This window comes from Podarcis liolepis (assembly GCF_965112155.1).
Source record: "Podarcis liolepis genome assembly, contig: HAP1_SCAFFOLD_36, whole genome shotgun sequence".
In the NCBI taxonomy this organism is placed as follows: domain Eukaryota; kingdom Metazoa; phylum Chordata; class Lepidosauria; order Squamata; family Lacertidae; genus Podarcis; species Podarcis liolepis.
The window spans coordinates 1,330,687-1,350,402 of NW_028148820.1; the positions used below are offsets into that span (position 1 = coordinate 1,330,687).

At 44.3% G+C, this 19,716-nt stretch overlaps 1 protein-coding gene across 2 annotated transcripts in view; it reads right to left on the reverse strand.

Moving 5' to 3' along the window:
* LOC310699032 (SLAIN motif-containing protein 1-like) overlaps positions 1 to 19,716 on the reverse strand; it is a 39,953-nt gene that overhangs the window by 14,528 nt on the left and 5,709 nt on the right. Inside the window, exons 2-4 of one of the 2 annotated variants that reach the window (XM_083520617.1) lie at positions 13,604 to 13,743; positions 3,124 to 3,273; positions 1,270 to 1,419 (exon numbers count right to left, since the gene is read on the reverse strand). In XM_083520617.1, coding sequence (XP_083376743.1) covers positions 1,270 to 1,419; positions 3,124 to 3,273; positions 13,604 to 13,743 — 440 coding nt within the window. The remainder of the gene's footprint in view (positions 1 to 1,269; positions 1,420 to 3,123; positions 3,274 to 13,603; positions 13,744 to 19,716) is intronic. The other variant, XM_083520618.1, reaches the window with a different exon arrangement.

Genomic DNA, 19,716 nt, shown 5'->3' on the forward strand with positions numbered 1-19,716 from the left:
GTGTGAACATACAACGTAATTCAACGTAGTCCTGTGAAATGCATTAATATGAGGGATAGACCAAAAACATTCTTCACACACCCGACATTCCTAGGCTCCCCCGCTGTGACACCCAGACTATGGAACTCCCTGCACTGAAAATCCTATATTCCAGAAGCAGGGAATCTCCAGACATCGAAGTGTTAGACTATAGCTTCTATCTTCCCTACCCATTAGCCATGCCGGCTAGTGCAGATGGTTGCAAAGAGCATACATATCTATTCTGTGCAAACAGCTCACTCGAAGCCATGTGCAATCTATGTCATAGTGACAAAGCTGCAGAAAATAAATCTAAAGAGCATCATTTGAAATTCTCCAGATGATCTGGTATTCTCCTTGTATCTTCTATCTATCTAAAGCCTGCAGGATACCTTAGTTAGTCAACAGAGCATGAGACTCTTAATCTCAAGGTTGTGAGTTTGAGCAAAAAGATTCCTGCATTGCAGGGGGGTTTAACTAAATGACCCTTGTGGTCCCTCTCTACAATGCCATTGGCTGATCTGCTGTGATGTCACAGCAAGCCTTTACAGACACGGGTATAAGTGTGATTCCTGCATTGAGGGGTCTGGGCTAGAAGACCCCTGAGGTCCCTTCCAACTCTACAGATATAGGATTGTATGAAGGGTCCCTCTGTAACCATACCCCCTTACATGCCCTAATGTCACAGAAGACCTAGACAGCCTTGAGCAAAGTTGGTGAATTCTGAGGGGGAAACAGGAAAGCTTTGAATTCTAAGACCTTTAACAGCTTGTGCCAAATTAACCCCCTTCATGTGTCTCCGTATGGCATGGGATTCTGAATGACAACTCCTTAACACAGATCAGACCAGCGCTTTCAGAGCCTTTCAAAGAAAATAAGATGGCATTTTCTCTTTGTGAACACAATTACCCCATAGCCCACTTAGCTCCCCCTCAAAAAAATATAATTTTTTTTAAAAAATTGGCTCCTTTTCTTCACAGTACTAAACATTATACATTACTCAACTACATTTAAGGCTTATTCATACTAGGATTTTTTTTGGAGGGGGAACATTCAAGTATAATAACTTGAAAGCCAAACTAAAACACCAACATGGTGTTGTTGTTGTTTTAAAAAAACATCCCATACAATAGATTAGACATGCCTACAATCAAGTATTTTCCCTGAGGCATTAACATGCAGCTTTAAAAGAAGTGGTGGCAGTGGGGGGGGGGCAGAGCAGAGGGAGCGGAAGGACAGTTAATGGCCTACTCTCTTCTTGCAGTCGAGCCATGATCTGGACGTCTGTGAGGTCTTGCAGTTTATATCCCATGGAGATGGAATCGTCTTCTAGTTCTGAGGTGCTCAGTTCACTGTCTATGGAGGACTGGGGGCTGAGAGGGGAACTTCTAGAAACACAACCTGTAGAACAACAACAACACAGCAAACCCCTTAACTTCAAGCGACGTGCAAAAGCATCTACATTTCAAGCAACGTTTCAAGTTTATATATTCAGCACTGCATATATAAACAGAACAGGCTTCGTCAACCGGCATGATGCTACATTCCGTTATTTACTTTTACATTGTGAAGATCTTTAAGTCTATTTAAAATGGTACTGTACTTTGTTGTTCCCGTTAGTACGGAAAAGAAGCAATTCTGCAGCATGAATCTACAGTAGAGGGAAGACTAGTGGGTTCAAGTGTACAATTTCAAACATTAATAAACAAAAACAAAAGTCTCAATGCAAATTCTGGTGTGAATTTGGAATTCCTGGAAGGCCCAGATTATTATTTTCCCAATGCTTTTAGCCCTTATGTAGGTAAATCTGAAATGCAGCATCTGAAGAAAGAGAACCTATGAATGTCTGCCTTTCTTCTTTTCTTCCAGACAGATCAGTATCTTCGTACATCCCTTAAATGCAACCCTTAATTTACTGACGTCTCTCCTTCTGATGGCCCCAAACATACACAGGCCAGACTCACATTATTGCCATTGCTTAGTAGTGTAGGTGCTGGCCCTACTGTCACAACCTGATGTTTCCACAGGCCATGGGCTAGAGCAGATCACACTAACTCTAAATAACAGCAGAGTGGGGGACCCCATTGTTCAATGTAACATGGAAGCAGAAGCTGTCCATGTTCTCCAGGGTGCATCCTGTGTGGATGGGTGGGAGGAAGGAATAGTAAGAATTTCCCTGTTCCTTGGGAAACAACATGAAGACAAAAGTAAGAGGATGAAAGGAAATGTATCCACGAAGCAGAATTTTAAGTCTAGGTCATGGCATTGGCCCCAGTCCTGTAGGACCAAACTAGATGCAATGGGGACAATACCCATGTTTCCCTCATTCACATACACCGTGAAGGAATGGGTAATTTTTTTCTGAATGTGAAAAGCAGTGCAGGCACGAAGGCTCTTCTTACTTACTTGAATATTCTCCATCCCCCCCCCCCCATATTTCCACCTGTCCCCCAATGTCTGCATTCAGAGCTGGGATGGGCAAAAAGCTGCTTCGAATCAAGGCAGGCTGTAGGTGGAGAGGTCCCAGAGTACTATCCGGTGTCCCAACCCATCAGTGGCATAGGCTAGCCAAGGTATTTGCAAGCCACCTGCCATTTTGGTTCCCTCAACAAAGAGACACTGTGAAGCAGTGCGGGGATGTCAAAATAGCAGCTTCCTACCCACCTACTGCTGTTGCTCCATGAATCTGAGTCAAGATAAGGGTAAGTAGGGAGGACCAGCTCAAGGACTCAGAGGCCTTTTCCAGAGGCTCTTGACTAGTGTTTCCCAAACTTGGGTCTCCAGCTGTTGTGTGACTACAATCCTCATCATCCCTGACCACTGCTGGGGATGATGGGAGTTGTAGTCCAAAAACAGCTGGAGACCCAAGTTTGGAAAAACCTGCTCTCAACCTTCAGTAGTCGCCTCTCCATTCTTAGTATTGCCAGCAGCCCTGTTTCAAGCAGTGGAGCACAGAGAAGAAAGACAGCAAAAGTATATTCCATAGCTCCCCCCGTCATGCTTAGTTTGGCCTCTCAAAGCTACATATCTCAACACTGAACCAAAGTCAACAGGAACTAGTTAGGCCTTATTACAGTGCTATGTTAGTAAGAAAGCAAGCATTACCTGTTCTTTCAGGTGTTAATATTGCTTTATTGAATGTTTTAGAGAAGGCAGGAGTGTTAAAGCCATTGCTATATGGAGTGAGCCTTGCAACAGGGCTATAGGGGAAAGCCAAGGAGACAGACGTAGAGAAGAGACTCCGCCATCGACTAGCTGTTAACAGACATGGTAAAGGAAGAGATGAGGTTAGATTTGGAGCAGACTCTTATCCATTAGGAAGTTAGGCATAAAAAGCTTAACAGCACAAATCTATACACATCTGCTCAGAAGCAAAGTCCTATTAAACACAACTTAGCCCCAGGTAAGTGTAGATATGATTGCAGTTTCAGCTGCAGTAGACGAGAGAGAAAAAACAGCAGGTGTTCAAAGACAAAATAAATAAAGGTTATTAAAGGCAGGATGTGAATCTTCAGAAACAGATTTAGAGTGTAAATTAGAAACAGATTTCTAATTTTTCGCCTCTCCCAGTACACAGCACTATTGATTATGTCAGCTATCTCAAGGCTTAAGAGACAAGATTTCAAGTATTTCAAACATTAAAAAATGCTAATGCAAGTTTGCACATAAAGAAAGTAAGAGATTGTGAAAAGATTTTGATAATGGACAAAATCATGTTATTGTACATAGTAGAGCCGGAAATGGACAAAATTGGCACGCAATTAATTAAGTTTATTACAAATTGGAACTGCTCTTTCCCTTACTGAGATAGTAAATGCTACAGAACAGATGATGAGCTTACTGTATTTGTTTCTAGTATCTTGACAAGGTATTGTTGTAGAACAGATTTTAGCTCAATATTTCATAAAATAATAAATTGCTTTAATATTGCATTTTAAATTGTTGTAGCCCACGCTGGCACCCTGGCTGAAAGGAGAGTAATAAACTGAATTAATAAATCTGGATCATTGTCTTGATTTTCTTTAAGTATACGGTGTAACAGATAATACATATGACATTTATTCGTACAAAACATTACTGGGTGTGGTTAATTGGGACATAACTGAACTGAGAGTTAAGCTACAGGGCACACAGTAAAGTACAGGCTCCCTCATCAAGTGCTAAAAACAAACTTAATCCCCTTCATAAGCTTTTAAGCCATCAGACACAAATATTTCTTCCTTTTAACAACATGAAATTCCAAGTTACATAAGCATGAATATATTTAATGCATATCTGCACACTCTGAAGTAGACATCTCTCCCATATCTATCAAATATGCAACATCAGAAAGCCTCAGTAATCTCACAGCCACATCCAGGGCAAGGCTTAAGGAATTTTTACATATACAGAAAATGATATTCAGAATAGGCTTCTTAAAAGTAGAATAAAATTTCTCTATGTATCTAAGAAAGCTAACTAGTGTGGTATAATGGTTACAGCGTCAGGCTAGGACCAGGGAGACACGGGTTCAAGAACCAGGTATACTACTCTGGGGAGGAACAGCGAGATTAAAATGTAACAAAATAAAGGAAAGAAAAGCAGGGCAACATCCCTATTCTCTACTCCTCCAGACACTTCTAGAAGTTCAAAATGTCATACAAATCACACACCCCTTCACATATCATGCTCTGTGACAGCATTACCACAACCTGCCATTAACTGCATTACAGCTGTTGAGCAACAAAAAATTAATATGAAATCCAAAAAGAGATGTAACATCCCAGGTGTGAGAATCTGAGTCTTACAACTTTTTTTTAACTAAAAAAAAATGTATCTTCCATATTAGCGAACCTGATAGCACTTCAAGCAAAATTTGAAAATTTAAAATTCAGATTTAAAAGTAGTTGAATGTACTATTAATACCACCTATTAATTAAAACAATAGGGTCAACCCCACGCATCTAATGTTAACATGCTCTAGAAGACTCCTAGGACTTGCCACTGAAAGTTAAGTGATGTCCAAGAGTGTCAATCTCATATCATTTGGGTACCAATATTTTAAATGGGCACGCTTTCCTTTAAGTCCCACCTCATTCCAGGGCAGCAGACATCCCAGAATACACTGGGCATTGCCACTGTCAATACATTGCACTCAATGAACCACAGACAACGCAGCTCTATGGAGTTCCTTGTTTTTTAAGCTTTGATGCAGCAATCCCGTATATGAGACACATGATCACTGTAGTATTGGGCGCCACTTGGGTCTACAATCTACGCACGTCAAGACCCATCATGCTGAGCAAAGCACATTAGCAATGAATGGCATCCCAGCCAGGACTCCTGTTTTAAGGACTTGATCACAAGTTACAGAGGCCTCCTTTGCCAAAATCAAGCCCGGTCTATTAAATCATGAGCTTTAATGACTAAATGAATTTTCCACAAATGCAAAATATATTTTAGGAACAAGCAGGCGGCTGCCACCTTAGAAGAAAACCCGAAGGAAGCAAAAGCTACAGTATACCTGTGATTTTAATACCACTGGCAACGTTTTGTACTTCTCATTATAAACCAGCAAAAGGAGGCAGACGTTAAAAGGCCTTTGTGATTCTCCTTTTAAATGCAAGACAGTTTTGTAACAGCGTGGTCATTTGCCAAGGCCAATTAATGGCCTGCATGCTCTCACCCACAGATGCAGTCAACAACGCAAGTGTAAGCCGCATTCATTATTTTGCACAATAGCTCCTGTGACAAGACTTGTCCTGAACAAAGCTACTGTTTTTGCAGCTGTGACTCTTAAGAACCACACCAAGAACACCACGTTTGCCACTAAGGAAATGGATGAGAGGTGAAAATATATTCTAGAGCCATCAGCTGTTCTTCAGAGAGGGGCAAGACCCAATCCCTCCTTGGCATAGAAAGTGGGGAAAGAGTGCTCACCTATTCTCATCCTTATAAATGCAACTGGAATGATTTGGCGGACTGTCAGCTCAGAAACACAGAGACACACACATGCCAGATCGCTAGTTTTACATGATAAGGAGTTTGCAGCCCCAAACAATTAGATTGGCCCATGTACTAGATATCCATGCCGAAAGGTGTCAACCTCTCTGCTTTGATAACAAGGATCCCTCTGTTCACCAATGCTACTCAAGTTCTTAGAAACTTCCTTGGGGATTGTTATATGGTGAAGTTAGTTACAGCCAGACCCTGCACGTGTTTTGCAGCCCCTCAAGACATGCCCACTGCCCCATACGTCAGTGAAGGCACCTATCTCAGACTCAGTTCAGCACTTAAGCCCAACTTTAACCACCTAAGAATCCTGGGCACTGCAGTTTGCTAAGGGTGCTGGGAGCTTTTTGAGAGACCCCTATTCCCCTCACAGAACTATAATTCCCAGAGTACCCTGGGGAAGAGGGATTAACTGTTTAAGCACTCTGCAAATTGTAGCTTCACACGTTTGGGCAGGGCTTGATTGGCTAAAGAGGTGTGGCAGACAGGGTGAACAAGCTATGTGCTTTATACCTGATTGATCAATGGGTTGCCCAGAACAGCTACTGGTGAAATGATGGACATTCACAAGTGTTTTTTCCCATGGTAGAGAGAACACTGGGTTGCTGAGATGAAGATGACCCATTTGTGGGGTGCAGAGAAACTAAGCACTGAGTAATAAAGGTTGTGCTCTGGACTACATTGCACTGTTAACTTTGTTCCAGGTAAAGATCTAAACCTTTCAGAATATGAACAATTTCTTCCTTGCAAGAACAAAATATAACCATAAGCGTTAAAGGCAAAACCATATTTCCACAATGTGTCCTCCCCCACACACATATACAGCAAAAGGGCAAATGCAAAAACAACCGTTCCCCTCCAAGAGTAAGCACTGTTCAAGAGGCACAGAAAAACTTGCTGCACCAACTTCTACTAAGTCAACATTTGATGAGAAGTGATGGTGCAGCTCAAGCGTGAAGGCTTAAAAAATGAAAATATAACTTACAGAGGCACTTGGGCCCGACAGAAACAAGAGAAAACAGATCAAGAGCCTTTCCTACCGTGTCTGGTATGATCTAGCTCTTATAGAAGAGTCGTTTCTCAAAGGAAGCACAAGTCACATGATTCCCTAAAGCCCGTATGCATGTCACATAAGAACGTAAGGAAAGCCTGCTGTATCAGGCCAATGGCCCATATAGTCCAACGTCCTGTTTTCATGGTGGCCAAACATGGTGGCCTATGGGAAGCCTGCAAGCACAAAAGCACCCACAGTCTCCAACAACTGTGTGCTCTTTTTGTATGTGTGTATGTGCTATACTTTCCTTTAAAAAAGAACGAATTATGGGTTCTTGTTTGAAAAGGGAAACCTATATAAGGATAATTTATTTTCTTTCCATTTGTCCTAGAATTTTCCTCTAAGTTGCTCAAATTGTTAGGCAATTGGGCAAATTTTATTTTTTTTATACCCCTTCACTGATCAACTAAATTATATATTTTTTTCTTGTGAAATGCCCTGAGATCTTTTGATGAAGAGTGGTATATAAATCTTATCATCATCACCACAAGCATTACTGCCTCCGACTGTGGAGGAAGAGCGTAGCCTTCATGGCAAGTAGTGACCGATAGCATCGTCCTCCATGACCGAATCCTCTTTTAAAGTCTTCCAAGTTGGTGGCCGTTGCTGCTTCCTGCAGGAGTGAGTTCCATAGTTTAACTAGGTGCAACTAGGTGCAACATAGTGTTTTATTTTACCTGTTCTGAATCTTCCAACACTCAGCTTCACTGCATGTTCACAAGCTCTAGTGTTCCAAGAGAGATCCCCTCCCATCCACTTTCTCCATGCAGTCAATCATGATATTTGGATGAACTGTGTCTGGACCACCTCTGAACAAGAGTCCAGAGGGTGGGACGACAAAGGACAGGGCAACAACTTCCCACAAATAAGCAACCTCACAACAGCTGGAGTTTACCATATGGCAGACCCATCGTTCTACTATGATTAGGGGCCAGAAATCTGGCCTCCTGAGAAGGACTACCCTTTTCTTCGGTTGCCAGTCCAGCAGATGGAAAAGGTGTGCGGAAAGCTCAATCTGGGGAACATGACTTGCAGAATTTATTCCACCTCCCCCTCCTGATAAAATTAGCACTGACTTGTCAAGGGCATGTTAGTCCCGAGGGCTGTTTCTTACTGGCACTTTCCTGGGCGCATCTTTTGAATGAGGAAGCAGAAGAGGAGAAACAACAAGCCATACCCGAGAGCAATTAGAGACAGTGATATATAGAAAGAGACTGTAAATGCGTGTGAAGCAGCTGAAATATGGATTTGTGCTGATGGCTTGTTGTTGTTGTTGTTGCTAGCGAGACAGCTGATGAAACCATTGCCATGGTTATGAAACCTCTGCACAAAAACTCAGTGAAACACAGTAAGAATGTGAATCACAGATTTGAGAAGTTGGAACGGACCCCCTAGGGTCACCCAGTCCAACCCCTGCTATGCAGAAATAATGAAATAAACTATCGATCGGTAAAAATAAGTCACAGAATAGGATGGAAACATGTCCTTAAAATTGTAAGAACATTAGACTACTGCCTCACACCAGGTCCGCCTATTTGTCTGTCTTGACCCACTATTGTCCACTTGGCTAGGAAAAAGTCCTTCAGGGTGTCCAGAAGTCTCTTCCATCATCTACTACCTGCTCATTACGTGGAGACACCAGAGGCTGAATTTGGACCTTGCATGTGTTCTACCACCGAGCTACAGCACCTCCATTTATTTCTGCATTGCATTTGGTTCTCCAAAAACTGTAGTTTCAGACAGAAGGTGCGGAAAGAAGAGTCTAGGTAGGCTGATGCAAACCATCAACTAACGATGACCGAGAGGACTTCCAAATATGCCCGGTAAGTTCCTTCATGATACTCTCCTCCACCAACTTTTGCCGTTTGCTTAGTGTGGCCGAAAATGCCCGCGTTATGTAACCTCATAGCTGCCTTTTCCAAAGAACATTTTTGTCAGAGGAACCGAATGCAGCAGAGACCTGCAGCCAAATGTCTTGGTGATTATCTCAAATCAATATGTTGAAATTCCGTACCTCCAGAGCTTGCATGACTCTTCAATCTTCCCCCCGCCCCCAGACGGTACATAGTGTTTCTTCTCACTAGCTTGCCATTCTGCTTCTCAGTTATCTACTTCCTACGGGCCCTTATTTCTCAGTACTGCTCAATCTGTTCTGCTGCAGCTGCCCTGGAGGTCCTTATTCCTGAAACCTCCAACTCTGGGACCTTCTCCCCACTTAAACCCTTCTGCACATAGCATTCAACCTAGACCCCCGTGTGAGGTTTTAAACCTACACACTATAGCTTCCCTCACAGCAGACGCATACTGTCAGCTCAGTCACTGCTTAGCAAGAAAGGGTGGCTGGCAGGTATCAGACAAGATATTGCCTTGCTACGGATAGATACACAAAGGACAAGGTGCGCTTTCAAAGGACATGGAGCTGTGACCCAAGAGTTCCTGAAATGGCTCAAAAACTGCCGTGTGCGACAGATATCACAAGGAAAATGGCACTCTCACAAACACTGTAGTGGTACATGCTTGTTGCTTATAGCCACCTCCAGACTGTCAGTATTTTTGCAAGAGGGATTCAATCACATAACAGAAATTTAGGTTTGTGCAATGAGAAGCACCAGGCATTCCTTTTTATTCGTTATCGTTTGTGCTCATGATGGTGTTGGAGCTGTTCTGTGCAATCCTGCTTTCAATTCTGTTCCATGCCTGCTGCAGGTTTGGGGCAGACGTACGGCTTAGTTTCCAAATAGGGGCACATCCTGTCGATTCCTGCTAATATTCTGTACTGTTTCAGACCAGCCACTGATCAGATGTTTTGAAGCTGTGGCTGGATGGTTACGTGGAAGCCGGTTGAAGTTAAATCCTTTGAAGACAGAGGTCCTTTGGCTGGGTTGGAATGATATGGGTTTTTTTGGGGGGGGCAACTCCCATCTCTTATGTGGGCACAATTAGTGTCAGCACCATCCGTTAAGAGTTTGGGTGTAATCTTCGACACTTCCCTTTCCATGGAGGCGCAGATTGCAGCTATAACAAAGATGGCATTTTTTCATCTCCACCAAGCTAAGCAGTTGGCTCCTTACCTCTCTCGTCCTGACCTAGCCACTGTGATCCACGCGACGGTCACCTCCAGACTGGATTATTGTAACTTGCTCTATGTGGGGTTGCCCTTGAGACTGACCCAGAAACTCCAGCAGGTGCAGAATGCCGCAGCGAGACTCCTTACGGGGTCCTTGCTGCGAGATCACATTCACCTGGTGCTATACCAGCTGCACTGGCTCCCGGTGGAGTATAGGATCAGGTTTAAGGTGCTGGTTTTAACCTTCAAAGCCCTATACGGCCTAGGACCCTCGTACCTACGGGACCGCCTCTCCTGGTATGTCCCACAGAGGTCTTCAAACAAAAACATCTTGTAGGTCCCAGGCCACAGAGAGGTTAGGCTGGCCTCAACCAGAGCCAGGGCCTTTTCAGCTGTAGCTCCGATCTGGTGGAACGCTCTGTCACAAGAGACTAGGGCCCTGCGGGACTTGACATCTTTCCGCAGGGCCTGCAAGACAGAGCTGTTCCACCAGGCCTTTGGCCAGGGCACAGCCTGACTCCCTCCTTCGGCAATCCTCACAAAACTTCTATCCCAAATGGTTGCCATTAATTTGATTGGAATTAATTTTATAATGAAATGATTTTAGAATGTTTTATCATTTTACTGTTGTTAGCCGCTCTGAGCCCGGCTTCGGATGGGGAGAGGGGATATAAATAAAATTTATTTTTATTTTATTTTATTTTTTTTATTTATTATTATTATTATTATTATTATTATTATTATTATTATTATTATTATTATTAATGTCCAGGGTTAGGCTGGGGTGTATGCATTGTTCTCCTTTCATTGCACATTATAGCAAAAAAGTGCATTAGGGAAGCACTGTAGAACAACTAAGAGAATGCAGTATAAATCCACTACGAATGCGCTATTATTTTATGAATGACACACTGCAGAATATATTTGCCAAAAAAAAGAAAAGCCACCAGCCTGAAGGAGCCCAGACTCCTCCATGTGCTCAGTTCATTGGGCCATTGCAGAATAAAATTAAGATACTATCATGCTCACACACACAAAGCCAAGTATTTGGCAAGTTTCATGCCAGAATATACTTTCAGTAACAAAAGCAAGCACTTGAATGGAGCATTTCCCCCTTTCTTAAAAACAAGTTCTCCAGAGATTAACATGTGTTCATCCCTCATTTGCTTCTGAAACCTCAGCATCCGGAGGCCAAAGTAAAACACAGACTGTGGAAATAAACATGACATGGGGAAACAGAAACTCTTGAGTGTTATTAACGCATATACAGTGGTGCCTCGCAAGACGAAATTAATTCGTTCCGCAAGTTTTTTCTTCTTGCGAGTTTTTCGTCTTGCGAAGCACGGTTTCCCATAGGAATGCATTGAAAATCAATTAATGCGTTCCTATGGAGACCGCCTTCAGACCAGGTCCAGGGACAGTCTGTCCCCAGACCTCTTCTGAAGGCTGGCGGGGGGAGAAGGACTTTTCTCCCCACCGCCAGCCTTCAGAACAGCCTTCTGAAGGCTGGCAGTGGGAAGAAAAGCCCTTCTCCCGCCGCCAGCCTTCAGAAGACTTCCCGGAGGGCTGCCTTGGCTGCGGATAGCAGCCTGCTGCCCGGTGCGAGGCAGACATCTGCAGCTTGGGGTGCCCTGCAGGACTTCCCCGCAGGGCTCTCCAAGCTGCGAATAGCAGCCTGCTGCCCCGCACGAGGGGCGCTCTTAAGCAGAGCGCCCCTCGCGCGGGGCAGACACCTGCAGCTTGGGGAGCCCTGCAGGACTTCCCCGCAGGGCTCTCCAAGCTGCGGATAGCAGCCTGCTGCCCCGCCCGAGGGGCGCTCTTAAGCAGAACGCCCCTCGCGTGGGGCAGACATTCGCAGCTTGGGGAGCCCTGCAGGACTTCCCCGCAGGGCTCTCCAAGCTGCGGATAGCAGCCTGCTGCCCCGCACGAGGGGCGCGCCTTCCCCTCTGTTCCCGGACCTGTCCTGAAGGCTTGCGGTGGGAGGAGGGCTTTCCTCCCCACCGCCAACATTCAGAATGCTGTTCTGAATGTTGGCGGTGGGAAGGAAAAACCCTCCTCCCACCGCAAGCCCCGGGAACAGAGGAGAAGCGCTGCGCGCCTTCTCCTCTGTTCCCGGACCTCCCACCACAAGCCTTCAGGACAGGTCTGGGAACAGAGGAGAAGGTGCGCTGCGCTTCCCCGCTGTCCCAGGAGATTTCCCTATGGGCTTTCGTCTTGCGAAGCAAGCCCATAGGGAAATTCGTCTTGCGAAGCCTCTAAAAATCGGAAAACCCTTTCGTCTTGCGGGTTTTTCGTTTAGCGAGGCATTCGTCTTGCGGGGTACCACTGTAATAGGTTTGGAACAACTCTCTCAGATGCTCCAGAAAAACAAAGGAAATGATAAACGAGAGATCAATTGACAAGTTTCACAGGGAATTTTGAAAGTGAACTGATCTCCTATTCATTATAAAGATTCTTTCTGTCAGGAAATCTGGCCAGTTTTACTTAATGAACTCTTGTTTTATGAAGAGTTATGGCTATAAATTTGTTTAGCTCTTTTAGTGTTGCACTCGACTACAGTTGCAATCCTGTATACACTTACCTGTGAATAAGTCTTACTTAACTCGGTGAGGCTTACTTCTGAGCAGATATGTATAGGCTGTAAAGAATAGGGTTTAGCAGTTTTCATTTTTAAAACCACCACCACAAAACTATTAATAAACCCACTGACATTTTCGGTACCAGCATTTCCTCATGATGGTGACACATGATCACACACACACACACACACACACACACACAGAGAGAGAGAGAGAGAGAGAGAGAGAGAGAGAGAGACACTAGGGATATTCTGATGGTCCAGCATGTTCTATTTATTTTTATTAAAATTATCTATATTCTACTTTTTAGGTAATTTGCCATCCCCACCAAAGAAACCCTGTCTTTAAAAAACAGATACCAATTCAACAAGGGGAATCGGATTAAAACATATACAAAGTCAGCAGTAAAAAAAATCAATACAATGTTGTAGCTTTGTCAGTGCATTTATGATAAACCCACATTCTCCACAATTTACTTTCAGCAAGGCGGGGGTGTCTGGGTGGTGGGCAGCTGGTGTCTGAATCCAGACACTCATGTACAAGCTCACTGAGGGTATAAGAACAGAGGTGTACATGCAAATGTACATCACACTGAAAGCAAAGAAGCACATCCTTATTTAGATGTGCATCTGATTTTAGGACATAAATCCTCAAACAAGGAAATCTGGGACACTGCAGAGCTCCCATAAATATTTGAGACCATGGGGCAGAAAGCCCTGAAGAAAAACAGCACTTGGTTTCAAACATCCCTACTTCCGCGGTTTTCAATGTGTAGGCCACAGAAATACAGAACACCTTGCACACAGACAACTCAACTGGACCAGCCTAAAACCAGTAGGAACAGATTCTCTGAGAAAGCAATGGAAGCACAATGAATAAAAAACCCAAAGCTACCTTGTTCCAACCTGAAGCAGAGAGAGCGTTTTGCAGCTTCCATTTCAGGGCTTGGATTATCTAGGACATGGCGACACCACTGCAAAGGGGTCAGTGATTTTTCTTGGGGTACGATGCTCTTTGTTGGTGCAACATACAACCTAAATAGAATCAAAGAAAAGCTTTAGCACAACACATAAATTCGATGCTTCTAATGAAAGATGTACAGCACTACAAAAGCAGAGACGGGGGCATATCTCAAATTGAGATTAATAATAAATAATAATAATAAAATGTACTCTCATTCTAATTGGTTTATAATTACTATGTTTGGAGTGTACAGCCTTGAAGGCAAACCTCAAATAGGTCCGGAACTGTATCTAAAGTAAATAGCTTTCAGAAAAAACCACAGTCCTATTTAGTGGTCACGTACATAAAGTTAAACAACCCTTCCCCAACATGGTACCTTCCAGATGTTGTTAGAACTCCCATCATCTCCAACCATTGGCCATGCTGTCTGAGGCTGTCTGGGAGTGGAGTACAATGTCATCTACAGGGCACCAGGGTTGGGAAGGATGGTTGAGCCACAGTGAAATCCAGTTTTCGGCTAAGCACATAAAACATGTTGGTATAATCTGAGAGTTCAGAAAATTCTAGAATACTGAACTCCATTCTAGATGTTAATTCCCTATTTGTGCAATTTACTGGAAACACAATTCTGTACTTACCTTTTGGTCCCCTATCTGCGACTGCTACCCTTTTCAGAGTGCATATCGCGAGTCTCGCTAACTGAAGAACAGTAAGCCTGAGAAGTGCATCTGGAGTGTGAAGGGGCATATTCAACATCTAATAATAGCTCCTCTCGTCATATTATTCGAAGTGAAGAGTTGCTTGTTAAGGATTTCAGCATAGGTAAGCAGACAGAAGCTTTTTAATACCTTGGGTGCCATCCAGAGAAAGTTAAGCACTCTTAACTCAGACAAAAACAAGTTAAAAACTCATCAAGAGTCTTTGTACAGATTACCACATGGCCATAAGCCCAGGTTCATGTCCAAGTATATACTAGACAGGGAGCTGCAGCCAATTTTAACTCAGAGAGGTTAAAGAATCACATGGCTAGAAGGGAAAGGTCATCTAATTTAACCCCCATGCAGGTAATTCCACTTCTACAGCACCCCTGTCAGAGGCCAAGGCCTCTACTTCAAAAACCTCTAATGCGTAAGAGTCTACCATCTTCTGAAGACAATCTATTGCATGGTTGAACAACTTGTACCCCAGGAAGTTTCTCCTAACGTTTGGTGGAAATCCTCTTTCCTTGTAAACTGGACCTGTTGGTTTGGGTCCTACTTTCTGAAGCTATATATATATATATATATATATATATATATATATATATATATATATTTGGCTCAGATATGTTGACGACACCTTTGTAATTTGGCCACACGGGAAAGAAAAACTAGATAGCTTCCTCACACATCTCAACAGCCTACACCCCAAAATACAATTCACTATGGAAATAGAAGCCAACAACCAGCTTCCCTTCCTTGACGTCCTAATCTACAAAAAACCTGATGGCTCCCTAGGACACACTATCTACCGGAAAAAAACACACACCAACCGCTACTTACATGCTCAATCACACCACCACCCTGCACAAATAAACTCCGTAGCCAAGACCCTCATCTCCAGAACCAAACGCCTGGCTGACAAAGACCACTTGACAACTGAGTTACAGAATCTCTCAAATGTGTTAATCGCCAATGGATACCAGCAAAACAGGGTTAAGAAGCTAATCCAAAAAGAAACACCCCCCAAAAACCAAGACACGGAAGAAAACAATGGCATGGCCCTCCTTCCTTATATCAAGGGCACTACAGATAAAATTAGCAAAATCCTCCATAAACACAATATCAAAACAGCCTTTTGCACCAACCAAAAAATAGCCAATATCCTCAGAAACCCCAAAGATAAAATCCAGTTGGAAAACCAAGGGGTCTATGAAATACCCTGCAAAGTCTGCCCAGCCACGTACATTGGACAAACAAACAGACGAATAAATGCACGTATCGCAGAACACAAGAATGCCGTCAAAAAAGAAGAAAAATCTTCCTCTCTTTTCCAACACATGAAAGAAACAGGACACGAAATTAATTTTGCAGATTCCAAATTGCTCTTTAACATGGAACATCACCACAAGAGAATAATCATGGAAGCCATCGAGATAGAGAAACACCCTCACAACATGAACAAGCGTGACGACACGTCCCGCCTGCCAGACATCTGGAAATTAGCCCTCCCCACAAAAACCGACACCAGATCCAGAGGCACACAGAACGCCACCACCAATCAACCACACCAGACCCAAACCCAGACCCTCTCCACAGATAAATTACAGACACCATCCAGTAACCAAACCATAGTGGCAACTCCGGATGCTGCACCCCCCTGCAATCCCTACACAGATCTGGCTGGCACAGGGCACAAAACCACAGCTCGCCCCTATACACGAAGCCAAGCCAAAGCACAACTAAGTGCAGTACAGCCATCTTCCCAGAAAAACTCTTCACAAATTCAAGAGGTCAAGACACGAAGGCTTTAGCAACTAATCCACACCTAATGACCCACCTAAGTGGTACTCAGAATATCACTCAAGAAATCACTCAAGATATCCCTCAAGTAATTAAGGAACAAAAGAAGAAAAGAACACTAGCCTGGGAACTTCCCCTCTGCCCAGAACTTTTGAGGCAATACACCACACCCCTCTACAGTATTTATAGGAACTCAAACACTGAGATCCCGCTCTGTTCCAGTAACAAGAAGCCGAAAGCACCAGCCTGAAGATGACGAGTGAGACCTCGTCGAAACGTCGCCTAGACACCCCAACTTTTACACGGGAAGACACCCGAGGACACCAAAACCTGCATATATATATATATATATATATATATATATATATATATATATATACACACATACACACACACACACAAATTTGCTCCATCCATGTGAAAGCCCATCAAATATCACATCATCTCTCAATCGAATTGTGATTTTGCCACCCTAGATTAAAGTCAACTCTATCCTGCCATCTTGTTGTAGGGTGGTTTTGGGGTAGGTGGGTGGGTTCAGAGGAAGATTCCCCTTTTCCATGAACCATACAACTGGGTGTTACAAAAAATGAAGGAAAGGGCTTCAGTCAAGAAAACTGTGAACTCTATCGACACAAACGCTTTAAGAATGAAGGTCAAATGTGGCCCTCCAGGAATCTCTGTCCTAACTCCTGCCTGGCGCTGTTTTGCACACTCCTTGAGCGTTCTTGCCAGGCTAGAACGCACGTTGGAACTCCACTGGCAGCTGTCATAAGGATATTTGGAATGAGGCATCAGTAATATGTGGATGACACCCAGCTGTCTCTCCAATCCATTGGAATAAGGAGAGGAGGTTGAAGTGCTAGACTGCTCCTTGGAGGCAGTAATGGGCCGGGTACAGGCCAATGAACTGAAGGGGAATCTTGAAGAGGCAGAGGGGTTATGCATTCCAAGTTCTTGAGTCCAGGAGGAAGATGTCTTCTCCTGGGCAGGTTACACTCCCCTGGATGGAGCAGGTTCATAGCTTGGGGTGCTACTGGATCCAACACTTTTACTGGAGACTAGGCAGGCTCAGTGGCTAAGCACACCTGTTTCCATCTCTGGTTTGCCAGCTACAGAGATTGTCACTGTTCTCCATGCTCTGATAATCTACAGACTGGACTATTGCAATGCAATTGGACCCCCAAGGACGTACTCTACAGGGAGCTGACTTCAGGAACCAGGTTCATTGGCAGACCAACTCTGTGTTGCAGAGTCGTCTGCAAACACGACATGAAGGCTGGCAACATTAATATTACAGTGGTGCCTCGCAAGACGAAAATAATCCGTTCCGCGAGTCTCTTCGTCTAGCGGTTTTTTCGTCTTGCAAAGCAACCCTATTAGCAGCTTAGCGCTATTAGCGGTTTAGCGGCTATTAAAGGCTTAGCGGCTAAAAGGCTATTAGCGGCTTAGAAAAAGGGGGGGAGCGGAAAAAAATGGCAAGACTCGCAAGACTTTTTCATCTTGCGAAGCAAGCCCATAGGGAAATTCGTCTAGCGAAGCAACGCAAAAACGGAAAACCCTTTCGTCTAGCGGGTTTTTCGTCTTGTGAGGCATTCGTCTTGAGGGGCACCACTGTATATGTGGGAATCCTTTGCCAATTACTGTAGTGCCTGGAGACAATCAGTTACCGTATTTTTCGCCCTTTAGGGTGCACCGGCCCATAGGACGCACCTCATTTGGGGGGGGGATGAATAAAAAAATATATCCCCCCCCCTCCAGCCGTGGGGCTGGGGCGGGGGAAGCCCGAGCTTCCCCTGACCCCAGAACAGGCTGCTATCCGCAAGCCTGGAGAGCCCGGCGGGAACTCCCGCCGGGCTCGCAAGGCTTGCGGATAGCTTCCTGAAGCCTGGAGAGCGAGAGGGGTCAGTGCGCACCGACCCCTCTCGCTCTCCAGGATTTAGCGAAAGCCTGCATTCGCCCCATAGGATGCACACACATTTCCCCTTCATTTTTGGAGGGGGAAAAGTGTGTCCTATAGGGCGAAAAATAGGTTATGTATCAGTGACCAGAGGAGGAATGACTGTTGGGAGGAGCACAGCAAGAATGAATGTCATGGTACACCTGTAGCAGCAAAACTAGACATTTTCATCTGCCCCAGATGCAACAAAACATGTCTCTCCCGTAGCAGTCTCTACAGCCACAGCTGGTGCTGAAACTCAACAATGGTTTGACTTCACCCCTGAAGCCACACTCTTCCACTGTCTCCTGAGGCAAACGGATGTCAACCATTAACCCCAAGGTTCATTCCCCCATGGCTATCCCTCCACTCCCCACAGACACTGCCCATCCCCCACAGCAATTTGAAAGGCCAAATGTTAAACAGAAGAAGTGATGCAAAACTAACCATATTATCCTATTTTACATAAATCATTTTTAAGAAATCAACCACATACACAGCTTGGCTTTTCTTTTTTAAGATGAATGCACAAAGCCCAAAGAAATCAGAAATTGTTGTTGTTTAGTCGTGTCCGACTCTTCGTGACCCCATGGACCAGAGTACGCCAGGCACTCCTGTCTTCCACTGCCTCCCGCAGTTTGGTCAAACTCATGCTGGTAGCTTCAAGAACACTGCCCCACCATCTCGTCCTCTGTCGTCCCCTTCTCCCCAAACAAATGCCCCACATTGAGAAGGTCATTATGTGGGAGGGAAAGGAAGGGGCAGGCTACCTTAGGAGATTAATAGTAAACTCCAGCTGCAGCCACAGGATAGAAGTCCATAGGTTTGAATGCCTGATGTTCTATTGTGTTTCTATATTTTGCTGGAAGCTGCCCTGAGTGTCTAGGGCAACCAAGTCAGTTGAGCGGCTAATAATAATAATAATAATAATGGCTTGCACCAACTTAGCATCCACCAGGCTCAGTAAGGTGGGTCCTGGGCTGAGCCAGATTGGGAGAGATAGACGACCATATCTCCAGCAAAGCCAAGGATGTGGGAGTTAAGCTGGCCTGGCTGTACCAGGAACCTCCTGGCTTAGCTGGAGATCCATTGGATCCTAATCCACTCACCCCAGCGGAGTTTGCTACAGGACTGCTCTCTAAACAACGCAGCCTTTGATTTATTCTCAGAAAAAACCCTGATCTATTCTACTGCAAGCCTCACTGAAATCTACAGGCCAGTTGCCAGTACAGTCTAGAGTCCTCTGTAGACATCTCCGTGCTTCAGTTTTCAAATGAAGAAATACAGATATGTTTTCTGGACAAACAGTTAGCAATATGCAACTGCCAACATGTCTTCAAGATCAAAGTTTTAATGCCAAGAGCTAAATGCAGAACCCGACCAGAATTCAGAATAGCAGCCCTTGGAGACTAGTTTTAATCAAAACAGGAGTTTCACAGTGTGAGCCTATGCATGACTACTGAGAAGCAAGTCTTATTTAGTTCAATGGGACTTATTACCTAGCCAAGGTCTAGCCTAGCAATATAGCAAAGACAGCTCTGCTGTGGCAGAGAATCCTTCTCCTTATTCAACACTTTCCCGACTTTAGAACAATTTGCAATTAA